This window comes from Enhydra lutris, unplaced genomic scaffold (assembly GCF_002288905.1).
Source record: "Enhydra lutris kenyoni isolate GAN:26980312 unplaced genomic scaffold, ASM228890v2 scaffoldscaffold60, whole genome shotgun sequence".
Classification (NCBI taxonomy): Eukaryota; Metazoa; Chordata; class Mammalia; order Carnivora; family Mustelidae; genus Enhydra; species Enhydra lutris.
The window spans coordinates 520,384-532,978 of NW_019154144.1; the positions used below are offsets into that span (position 1 = coordinate 520,384).

The 12,595-nt window shown below is 52.5% G+C and overlaps 1 protein-coding gene across 1 annotated transcript; it reads left to right on the forward strand.

Moving 5' to 3' along the window:
- Window positions 1–3,338: 3,338 nt before the first annotated feature.
- Window positions 3,339–9,148, forward strand: LOC111158579 (pancreatic and duodenal homeobox 1). Its single transcript, XM_022520701.1, has 2 exons — window positions 3,339–3,830; window positions 8,165–9,148. Exons 1-2 carry the CDS (start codon window positions 3,431–3,433, stop codon window positions 8,608–8,610), a joined length of 846 nt encoding a protein of 281 aa, XP_022376409.1. The 5' UTR covers window positions 3,339–3,430; the 3' UTR covers window positions 8,611–9,148.
- Window positions 9,149–12,595: the final 3,447 nt, after the last annotated feature.

Below are 12,595 nucleotides of genomic sequence, written 5' to 3' on the forward strand. Positions count from 1 at the left end.
ATTGAAGGAAAGGCTCAGGGTGCCCGGTGGCTCAGTGGGTTAAGCCTCTGCCTTTGGCACAGGTCATGATCTCAGGGTCTTGGGATTGAGCCCTGAGTCAGGCTCTCTGCTCAGTGGGGAGCCTGCTTCCCACCCCCCACCCCCCATTGCCTCTCTGCCTACCTGTGATCTCTGTCAAATAAATAAGTAAAATCTTTAAAAAAAAAAAAAAGGAAGACTCGTGTACAAAAATTCAAAGTTAACTACGGAAGAGTATTCTCATTACATACAGCACATTGTTTGCTTTAGCGTTCCCACTCAGGATATAGTGTAACTTTTATTCTTAACAGCAAGTTAATTATAAAAACAAATATGGTCTAATAAATTCCACACAAAGTCATTATAAACATATCTTTCGAGTTAAGTGAGGTTCATCTATTATTTTTCCCCCCTTGGAGTGGAATACAGTGGCTTAAAAATTCCTACCACCAAGTCAAATTCAGCCCTTGGCATGCTTGGAAGACTCAGCTACTGACCAAGAACAAGGTAACCTGTGTTCTCTGGGGGCGCAAACTGTGTCTCCAGAAGGGAAAGGGGGAAGAGGGCAAGCGAGGACCTCCAGTATCTGCGAGGGCTATCAGGACGTCCTGCTAATAAACGACTTTTTCACTGTCCACACTATAATTGGTTTACAGCCTTTTTTGTTTATTTATCCATAAGAGCTGCTGTTAAATGGCTCGGGAAGGCGCTCGCCTAATGGCTCAGTATCGCTCCTGGGCCTGTGGGAGGCGAGAGGGGCGCAGGCGTCAGCGAGGATTCAGAGCGGAAACGCATTTCACCTGTAATGGATTTGGCGATTTTATGATACCACGAGCTATATCCACAGCAGAAATACAATACACGCTCTTGCTCAATGGAAGGTTGTGCGGGGTGCGTTTTCTACGGCTATACGTTATAATTAGCCAATCCAAAAACCCTGTTGGCTTTGTCCCACCATAATCAATGGCTGTTTGACTCGTTTCCTGGGTCACTTGCTTAGGTAGTGAGCAGCAGACAATGCTAATTGTGAAAGTGAGAACGCACCTCCACGGAACACCTTCTGCACCCCCGCCCCTTCCCCCACGTTTTTGTTCAGTCCCGGGCTCCGGGTTTGTTTTTTTTTTGTTGGTGGTGGTTTTTTTTTTTCTTTTTTTTACCAGAGAGCGCGGTAGGCGGATTTGCTTTCTGCTGAGCGCCTCTTTTCTTTCTGCAGGGCCGAGCAAAAATATTAAATGCGATCAAATGAAGCATCGAAATGGAGACCAATTTACAGAAATGTGCAATTAGACGAGAAGTGCAAAATAAACACTCTGGGTCGGGGGTGGCGGGGAGGCGGGGAGCGAGGGAGGAGGGGAGCAGTCTGCGGACTGAGTCCGGAGTTGCCGAGGGGGGAGGGGAAGAAGGGAAGAGTAGGGGGGAGGAAGGTGGCCGATCTTTGTCCCAAGCGGAGCTCGCCGCCCGGTCATAACCGCGTCTCCAAGTCAACCCGTGGCGACTTGGCAGATTATCTCCGAGGGTCAACACGCTGCGGCCGGGCAACCCCCCTCCGGCCCTGCCTGCTGATCGATGCGGTCACTCGCGGCCCGGCGATAGCGTCTGGTTCTCCGCGGCCGCCGCCAACAATGCATTCATTGACGCGGACGCTCAGAGATTAAGTACGCGCGTCCCACCGCATTTTTCTCCCCGGCCCCTAGGGCCGCAGGTGGCCCTTTTCCCTGAAGAAATCGCCGGAACTCCCCACACCTAACCGGCTTCCCTCAGTCGCGAGCGCGGGCACCAAAACGGCCGGGACTGCGCACGTCGCCACCCAGGAGCGGGCCACTGGGTGCTTAGCCCTCTTCTAAACGCAAATGCTGAGACCGCACCTGCGTCGCACAAGGCAAGGAATCTGCGGAGAAGTCCAAATTCCCAACTGGTTTTTGGTTTTTAATAAAAAAGAGTATTTCAGAGTAGCGCACTCAAACCGTATGCATTTAATATCCCATATTTCCACAAGGAAAAAATATATTAAAATCTTCCTCGTGAAGGGCTGGATGTAGTCTATGGTTTGGCAAAGCCAGATTGCGGTGATTTCCCCTTAATGATTCCTGGTGGTTCACATCCCTCTTGCCAAGGCTTATCTGCAAATGTGTCCAGTTTTCCTAAAACCCTCCATGTTGGTTTGAGGAATGTGGTCCTTTTGGCAGGACCTGGTCCAAGGCCATTCAGAACGCCCTGGGCAAACGGGTCGGCTGCGTTGGTCATGCCCAGGCCAGGGCTTGGGTGCCACCGCGACCCGGAGATAGTCTGTCCGAATCGTCTGGTCCTATTTAATCGTCCTATTTAAATGAGGGCCCCAGAACACCCAGAAGTTACCGAACCAGTGGAAGCCCCAGATTGACGCTGTCAGAAAAACGCAGCGTTTTTAATTCTTTTCTAAACATTTCCCTCCTCTCTCGGACCTGCCTTATTTCAGTACGACGCTGGCGTACGGGTTCTCCAGCTGACAGATACCGGCTGGGTGTCAGGATCCCTGGAAAGCCATTACGGATCTGGAAACCCCATGCCAACCCGTCCCCTCCTCCCAGCCACAAGAGGTGACGCTACTTCTCCCCGCACCACAGCCGCCACATTAGGAAACTGCACTGAGTTGGCCAAATGAACCCCAATTTCCCACAATCAAAATTAAAATGTCCTTCAGATTAAAAAAAATTTAAAAAGCCACTGTGAACGATTCTGAAATTACAGTTTACACTCCAGAAGTCCCCCGAGCAGCCACAGATTTTAAAAAATGCAACATGCTGAATCTTTATGTAGTTACCTCACTGACATCACTGTGATTGTGTACAAATTTCATAAATAAAATAAGATCAGCTGCTTCGGACCTATAGAGGTCGGGTCTGTAAACTTTTTTGACCGTATTCCCTAACAGTTAAAGAGAAATTTAAATACACAACCTTGGCATAAGCATATTTATAAATTATATTAATAAACTAATGTATTATGTACATTATCGAACAAGGAAAATAGATCAAAGTATGATGAGAATATATTTCTATAACTGAATGTAAATCTTCATATTTTCAGGGGTGTTCCACTTTACACAGCCCTGCCAGCTGCGCATACAGGTGCGTGCGGTAAACTCAGCTGAGATAGAAAATTGAAACAAATGCAGGTAATCTTGGGTACCTGGGCCTTGCTTCTTAAGGCAGTCGGCCAGGCCAATAATGGCCCCAGGCTGAGCCACGTGGGGCACAGCGGAGCCTATGGCGCGGCGGCCGGCCCGACAGTCCCCGCCGGTGGCGGGTTCCCTCGCCGAGCAGAGCGGAGCTGTCAAAGCGAGCAAGTGTGGCGCGGAGAGTGGGAGAGCTGCGCAGCTTCAACTCCCCGGCTCCAGCTCCCCACTGCTGGAGTCCAAGACCCGGAGGCAGCCATGAACAGCGAGGAGCAGTACTACGCAGCTACGCAGCTTTACAAGGACCCGTGCGCGTTCCAGCGGGGCCCCGCGCCAGAGTTCAGCGCCAGTCCCCCAGCGTGCCTGTACATGGGCCGCCAGCCCCCGCCGCCGCCGCCCCCGTTCCCGGGGACCCTGGGCGCTCTGGAGCAGGGCAGCCCACCCGACATCTCCCCATACGAGGTGCCTCCCCTCGCCGACGACTCCGCGGTGGCGCACCTCCACCACCTCCCAGCTCAGCTCACGCTCCCCCACCAGCCCGCCGGGCCCTTCCCGGACGGAGCTGAGCCAGGAGCCCTGGAGGAGCCCAGCCGCGTCCAGCTGCCTTTCCCGTGGATGAAGTCCACCAAGGCTCACGCGTGGAAAGGCCAGTGGGCAGGTAAGCCTGGCTCACCACCCCCTTTGTCCATACCCGCTCTCCAACGGGCTGCCCCTACCTCCAAACCTCCCCAGGACCCTCCACCCGTTCGTGTTCCCAGCCCCTATGGAGCACCCTGGATCAGACTAAACTACATAGGGAGCCAACTAGGCCATCCTACAAAAGTGCCTTTCTGGTCTCATTTGGAGCGTCCTTTCCACTCAGCTCTCCCCCTGTAAACTTAAACCCTTCTTTCCCTGTACACTGAACTTCAACAGCTGCGCACCCGCAGAAAGCTAAAGCCTGGTAGAGCTCCCGGCTTCAGACCCTCTGGATCCTCCTCCCCTGGGGGATGCGCCTGGCCAGGACTCCGCAGAGTGAGCGTCAGAGAAGCCGAGCAGGGCTCTGGGATGCTTCCGACCCGGGCCTGGGCGCGCCTTTAGAATCCTGGGCCCCCTCTGGCCCTGGGTGGCTTCATTACAGGAGTGCAGGCAGTCTCGGAGGCACCCCGTGGATGCAGAAAGGCAGGGAAGACAAACTGCAGCCAAGTTTGCAAAGGCGTTCGGCAGCCCGGGGTTGGGAGGCCGGAGGTGCGGGGGCGGGGGGGGGGGTACTCACCGCAAAACCGAGACCTGGCTGCTCAGCCTGGGAGACGAGCCGCTGTGAGAGGCGTCTGCGATGCTAGTTCACTTCTGAACACACGGAAACGTTCCAAGGGGTCTCCCCCACGCTGCTTCCCAGCAAGTAAGTTTGAGGAAGGAGATGCCCTCCATGCACAGCCGGTTCAGAGAGGCGTGAGCACTGGATCCCCGTGGCCCTAGGCGCCGGCGTGTCACCGAAGGTCGTCCCGGGAGCCCGGAGGCTGAGGCGGGGAGCGACCCCCAGGCCCCTTCCCCGCCGCGAGCTGGCCGCGGGTTCCGACCGCTACACAATGTTATCGCTTACGTGCCGCGGCCACTTGTGGTCACACCTGCATGGCGCGTAGCTGACTTTTCTCTTCCTTCCAGTAGTCGGGGGGTAGGAGAAAGAGGCTCAGGAGGGGGCGCGCCCCCCACCCCAGAGTCCCGTCTGCCCCCGGTGCAGCCCGGCGAGCCTTGTGGGGTCCGGGCTCGCCCAGGGTCCCCGGGGCTCGCCTCTCCCCCTAGTTCACTTTCTCGCAAAGGCCGGGTGTGGAGTCAGGACCGGGCCAAATTCGGCTGCAGTCATCTCCACGTAGGGCGCAGCCCGGGGAAAAGGGGCACCCGACGCTGCCCGGCGCCTCTGCGTACTTACGCCGCGCGCGCGCGGCAGCCGCCGGAGGCTGGGGAGTCTTGGGAAATGCGGGATTCTTGGGAGGCGGGAGAACCAGGTCCCTCCACCCAGGGTGGGGGCTGGGGACGCGCATTTCCGGCATTCCCGGCCCTCCTAGGGAGGCCCCACCTGAAACATTCTGAAGCCGGGTAACTTCCCCACCCTACCGTGCTCTGGTGGAGCTTGGGCTCGGGCACACCTAAGGAGCCAGACTGTAAAATCCGATGGAAAATTGGCGACCTTGCCCCGGAATGGGGGGAACCTCGAAAGGCTGACCTCAGGTTGCAGAGTCAAAGGAGAGGCCTTTACTAGAACCCTCTGACCTGCTACAAGTGCAGCCTAGGGGGAAGGGGCCAACCCCCTTTCCTGGACGCTGCCTGTCGGGTGCTCCTGTGGCCTAGAGGTCCTCCCGGAAAACTCTGGAACGAGCAGAGCTTCAAGCGTCATGAACGTGCCTGCCCACTCCTAGTGGGGTTTCAAACCCCTGAGGAGAGTAACGTGATCAAAGGGCTTCCATTTGTAGTAAAGATATGAATACTAACAACAAAACTATAGGAACTTTTGAAAACGTCGACCTAAAAAATGAACCGCATAAGCCTCGCTAGCGGGTTTGTCCCTAAACCAGCGTCACCCTGCGCCTTACCGAAGGGCGCAAACGTGGGGACTCCTGACATCTTCTCCATACCACCACCAACAGCCTCCATCCCCTGCCAACTTGTCCTGAGCAGAGGTCTCCTGAGGTAGTGGACCCTGTCCCAGTGGCTCACAGCACCTCCATGACCCCAGCAGAAGAGGGCTAGAGCCCCTAGAGATTGTGGATTGAATTTAAGAATCTCGGAGGGCCTTTTTAACTTTCCTATAAGGCTCCCTTGCTTCTCTCCCGTGCCCAGAAAAGCTTAGAAGTGTAAGCCTCTGGAGATGCTCCCCAGGACTCTTCTGCTGACTCCCACCCAAGCCTCAGCCTTGGGTTCTGGGCACCTCCTTTTGGCCTGGGGGGAAACCCTCCCACCCAAACACACCTGTACTAGCTTTTCAATTCCCTAAATCTTCCTAACAGTCACAAGAGAAATATCCCAGACTCTGTCCTAAGACAAGCAGATTTAGACATCTTCCTAGAATGTTAGAACTTAACTCGACCGCAGGGTGCAGTCGGTACCAAGTAGAAAAAGCAAAAAAGCTCAAGGCCTGGAGCACAGCGGCAAACAGCAGGTGTGCAGCGGTAATTTGGGTAATTTGCCGGGCCAGTGGTTTCTTCCTTGCCACCCGAGTATGGAGCTGGAATGCCTGAGCCTTTGACTACCACTACCCCGTCCTCCATAGAGCTCTTGGTTGCCAGTGGGAACCCGACCCCTGAGGCTCCCCGCTCACCTTTTCAGCATTTGGAGCTCAGGACGCAGATGTCAGGGCTGACAGGGTCATTCCTCAGGGCGCAGAATCGTTTTCGTTCTTCTCCAGGGCAGAGATCCAGCGGAGATGAAAACAATTATAGAGAATTTACCAGCTCTTGAGTTGGGGATGATTATGACAATATATAGAGAGAGATAACGCATGGTTAGATGTGACAATATATGTCATAAGCTCAGCGTTCTTATTAGCTCAAGGTTTTTCACAGTGAGGGTTGCACTTATAAGTTGATCGTGAAATCAGTTATATGGGCCAAGATATTTTTAGAAAACAAAATAGTAAAAATAGTTTATAAAAATATTTTTATATATTTAGTATTTACTATATATATTTACTATTTACTATTAATACATCTATTAATAGTAAACAATAGTTTATACCAAATACATAAATTTTAATATATAAATATATATTAATGATAATATATTTAAAATATATATATTTTTTAAAGATTTTATTTATTTATTTGACAGACAGAGATCACAAGTAGGCAGAGAGGCAGGCAGAGAGAGAGGAAGGGAAACAGGCTCCCTGCTGAGCAGAGAGCCTGATGCGGGGCTGGATCCCAGGACCCTGGAATCATGACCTGAGCTGAAGGCAGAGGCTTTAACCCACTGAGCCACCCAGGAGCCCCTATTAAAAATATATTAATAGTAAACTATTATTTACTATTATTAAGATATATTAATAGTAAATAGTGAATATATAGTACATAGTATATAGCAAATATATCTAAATATTAATAGTAAACAGTAACTTACTATTAATATATTTTTATATATTTGCTATATACTATGTACTATATATATTACTATGTACTATTTATATATATATTAATAATAGTAAACAATAGTTTACTATTAGATAGTATAATATGTGGTAAAGGTTGGTTTTATGTCCAGAAATTTTTTTTAGTGTTCAATAATTTATCAGTTGTGTATGTCCTGAATTTTTTTTGTGTCAGTTCTATGTCAGTGTGCGAACCAGGTAGTGATTTGAAATGTATTCTTACTGTGGGTCATCATTAGAAAGCTGTGGTTTTAAAAATTCTTACATTAAATGCGTTTGTTGCCTTTGTACAATCCAGTAGGTTTAGATATCTATTGTGTGTGCATTTAAATCACCATCAACCTAAACACTGGCTAGGAGAACCCACTGAAAAGTCACTGGTTGACAGAGCCCAGGACTTACTCACAGAGAGAGCCTGAGGGCACGCACAGCTTTGACCTCCAAGAAAAGGCGACCTTGGGCCCCTGGGTGGCTCAGATGGTTATATGTTTGCCTTCAGCTCAGGTCATGATCCCAAGGTCCTCAAATGGAGCCCTTAGTCGGGCTCTCTGCTTGGTGGGGAACCAGCTTCTCCCTCTCTCTCTTACGCTCCCCCTGCTTGTGCTCTCCCTTTGTCAAATAAATAAATAAAATCTTAAGAAAAGAGAAAAAAAAAAAACAAGAAAGGAAAGGAAAGAAAAAATAGGCAACCTTTACTAGAGAAGGGCTGCAGGAGCCCAGGCTGAGCTCTGGGATAGGAGGTTGCTCTGGGTGGTAGGAGTACCTGGGAGGACCAGCGCTCCCAGGATTGGGGCTAAAGTGTTCGTCTTCGGGGTTGGGGCAGGAGGGGCCAGGGGTCCAGGGACCACACTCATGTGCCCTGTCGCCCACAGGCGGCGCCTATGTTGCAGAGCCAGAAGAAAACAAACGGACACGTACTGCCTACACGCGTGCGCAGCTGCTGGAGCTGGAGAAGGAGTTCCTGTTCAATAAATACATCTCGAGGCCCCGCAGGGTGGAGCTGGCCGTCATGCTGAACTTGACCGAGAGACACATCAAGATCTGGTTCCAAAACCGCCGCATGAAATGGAAAAAGGAGGAGGACAAGAAGCGTAGCTGCGGGCCAGCGGCTGGGGGTGGCACAGATGCTGACCCGGAGCAGGACTGTGCAGTGACCTCCGGTGAGGAGCTGCTGGCGCTGCCACCGTCGCTGCCCCCCGGTGGTGCTGTGCCGCCCGCTGTCCCCGCCGCCACCCGAGAAGGACGCCTGCCGCCTGGCCTTAGCACGTCACCACAGCCCTCCAGTGTCGCGCCCCTGCGACCTCAGGAACCCCGATGAGAGATGGGGGCTCCTCCTGGCCAGGCGGCTTCAACCACTGGGAAAGAGGGGGAGCAGTGGTCGGACCCTGGGTGTGGACAACCAGCCCTAGCCCCCTGGCTGTTCAAGGAGCCAGGAACTGCCTTGGCCAACCCGGATGGAAGGGGAGAACTCGAGTTCTCAGGCGCCTGTGCCAATTGGGGCGCCTTGGGGAGACACTGGCAGACCTTCTGGAAGGAGAAGAAAGGTTTTCTGTAATATCTGGGGCCTCTTCCGGTGATATTGTTGGACTGGCGACATCTGTTGCTGCTGCTGTGCAGGTCCTAGCACTCCAGAACCATGGACCTCTTTAGAGAAGCCAGCTCTTCAAAAGACCTCAAGCTGGAATGCTCCCCAACACACTGCAAGCGGGCTAGATGGGGGGGTCTTAATCTGTCCTGAAACAGAGCCAATTTTACTCAGGCTTCCGCCTTAAAGCTTAGAAATAATTGAAAGGAAACTTCTAAGGTTTCAAAGACCTAGTGAAATCGATGCCCATGAAATAGAGTAATTCCTCCTCCACTTCCTCCTCCCTTTGTCTTCCTTTTCCTTTTTAAAAATTCTTTTTAGCGTAGCCTCATACTTCACCAGCTCACCTCCTTCTGTCTGCATCTCTTTCCTCCAAAGAAGAGGACATCTTGCCAGGGTGGCTTGGGCAACAGCAGAGCTGGAATATAAAGGCCTTGCCAGAGTCCCTGTACATCCAGAGGGCACTTAGGAGATGAGTCTAGAGCAAGGGATTTGGGGGGGAAAGATACCCCACACACACCCAGCCATCACTAAACTGAAGCTATTTGGAGCTTTCTTTTTAGGATGTGGATTTAGTTGCTAGTCTCAGGACAGGACAGGCTGTATGAAAGGCGAGCAGCATGGCCTGACCCACCTTGGGAACTACTCACAGAGACGGTATGATTCCTACACCTTTAGAAATGGTGAACATGTACGTGGTTGGGGAGTTTGAAAGCTGGTTATTTTTATTTAAAGTTATAAAACTACCTGAGAGTTCTTTACAACCAGGTCTGTAATTTCCACGTCAGTTGCTTGTTTCAGGGTCCGGGCCTTGTGTTCAGCTGATGTTTGTGGAAAACAATTAATAAATATGGATGACATGGAAAAGAAATGCAAACTGATTTCCCTCACTTTGTATCAGATTTTCTTGCCACGCAATGATTCCATTTCTTTCTTTCTTTCTTTCTTTCTTTCTTTCTTTCTTTCTTTCTTTTTCTTCTTCTTCTCCTCCTCCTCCTCCTCGTCGTCGTCGTCGTCCTCTTCCTCCTCCTCCTCCTCCTCCTCCTCCTTCTTCTTCCTTCTTTTTTTATTAAAGCAGCATTTATTTGCTTGGTACTAACCAGGGAAGAGGGGGCAATTTGCCTCAGAAGAGTCTCCACCCCGGGAGCCCAGAGGCCAGCAGTGTTTTGTATTAGGGGCAAAGAGGCCCCAATTTAGTTGGCTTCTGATCTTTGGGGCCCCCTGCTCCTCCCTCTGCTGCGCGGAAAGGCGCCACTTGAGCGCTCCCACCCTTGCGGGCCATTGCCTCACTCCCAGCGGTCACTGTTACTGTCTTTGCAAAGAGATGGCAGGGCTTGTTCTTGTTTTGTCGTTGGTTTTGCTTTTGTTTTGCTGTTTCTGTTTCTTGAGAGAAAGAAACTGAGTCCTAATGCCCCACCCAAGTAAAGGAAGCCCCATCGACCAGAAAGGGGGACTTTCTCATCAATGAGATACCTCACTGGGGAGACGATGACCTTGCCCTGCAGTTTTGCCACTGGGCTCTGGAGTCAAGCAAATCTGCCTTCACATCTGTGTCCCTCAAATACCAACCGGTGACCTTGATAAAAATTATTCAAATTCCTGTGCCTCAATTTCCCTATCTGCAAAGTGGAAGTAAATACTACATCACAGAGTTGTGAGATTGAAACCGAAGAACACATGTAAAGTGTTGAGTTGTTTTTTTTTAAGATTTTGTTTATTTATTTGACAGAGACACACAGTGAGAGAGGGAACACAAGCAGAGGGAGTGGGAGAGGGAAAAGCAGGCTCCCTGCGGAGCAGGGAGTCTGATGCAGGGCTGGATCCCAGGACCCTGGGATCATGACCTGAGCCAAAGGCAGACGCTTAGTGACTGAGCCTCCCAGGTGCCCTGCTTGTAAAGTGTTTAATTCACTATCTAGAAATAGTCATCCTTCCACATTGTTTTATGACCATCATTCCTTTCCGAACCAAGCCAGGAGTGGCTGCTGCAGAGATTCCACTGGGTCTCCTGCCAGCCCTAAAGCCCCTCTCCTTTGACAAATCCCCACGCTGTCGCTGTTAATGTGACTTGTTCATACAACCAGTGAGCCTTAACACTTCCTAGTTTTTTGACTTCCTCATAAATAAACTTTTCTGATTTCCCACAGCAACCATCCCTAGGTAAGTGAAACTATCCTCCTTTTACACAAGGGAAGCTGATGCTGGGTGGGGAGGGCTGGCCGAAGCGCAGCCACCCCATTGGTGGAGGCGCGCAGACTCGTCTTCGGAGGCCAAGGACTGTGCCAGGGCTCCAGAACAAACCAGCCTCCCTCTCTGAGGCTCGCATCCCAAACACCGACTGCGCGGTGGCCTCTCCGCGCGGGCTGAAGAGTTTGCCAACCCAAAGAGAAGTGTGAGTCGCCTGGGGCGGGCTTGGGGGACCGAGGGCGCAGGTGTCCGCGCAGGTGCTGACTCCGGGTCAGGCGTGTGGTCTCCAACTGCTCAGAACCGGGTTCCGGATCTCTAAGCTTCGCCGAGAGCGCAGTTCCGCGGCTTAGCTGCGACTCCGAGACCTGCTGCCAGAGCGGAGCCTCCCACGGAGAAGGGCTCCAGCTTTCAAGTCCCTGCGCCCACGGCATGCAATCCAGGAAATTTAAGGGCTTCTTGAGCTAATCACTTAATGATCTGTTTCCTCTTCCATAATATGGGCTCAAAACGGGATAATTTGGGATGATGTCTTTGAAGTGTTTATTACGGAGCCTGGCGCCTCGTTGCCAGTATCCGCGGTCGAGTGAGGATGGTGGCAGTGGCAGAGGTGAGCTGATGTTGTCAGTAAAGGCCAGCCTTCCACGGAGGCCCAAGGAGACAGCACAGAGCGCAGCCCTGCCGGCCAGATGAGCCTGAAAAAGAGGAAGAACGAAGGACGAGCTCCCGGGTCGAGAGAGCCACTGGGTACTTCACCCGAGCGGCGGAGACGTGGCGGAGGACTTTGTCACCAACTCTTTTGGCCTCTCTGGGCTAGGTCAGGCCCCACAAGGGCGAACCACGTAGGGCTCACGGCGAATCTCCAACTCTGAGTGGCCACCGTTGGCCAAATGCAGGCTAACCGTGGGCCCGAGTGGCGGGGGCACTTGGAGCCCCAAGCCCAAACCCACGCACAGAGCCTAGTCTCCGGAGCGAGGGGGCCGGTAAAATTGAGATCTCCCAGAAGCCCATAAACAAAACAAAACAGCCAGCGGGGCCTTGAGAAGGGCCTCTTTCTGCCAATCAAGGGATCTCCAGGTCCCAGAACTCCTCAGATGACCCTGGTACCTGCCTCTCCCGTAGCGCTGTCAGCCTCCCTCTGCTCTTGCGGCTGGGCATGCTTCTCTCCGGGAAGGAAGAGACACCGGTAGCCTTCGAAAGCTCTCGGGGAAATTGTTCTCGGCTGGGAAGATGCGCTACGGGAAGCGCTACGGGAACTCCGCACGCACTTCCCTCGCGCAAGTGCACGCGGGTCGGGCGACACGACCACAGGACCGCGGGGCCTCTGTTCACCGCGCAGACAAGCAATCCCACGAGCGTCCGCCTGCACCTCCACTCCGGTCCAAGCCGGATGATCATCCAAGGGGGAGCCACAAGCCCTGCCATGCCCCGCACCTCCGGCGTGGGTGGAGCGCCATGGGCGCTAGTGGAGCGGAGATGAGCGCTCCCCGCGCGCGCGCCTACTGCGGCATGGTCCCAGCTCTCGCCAGAAGTG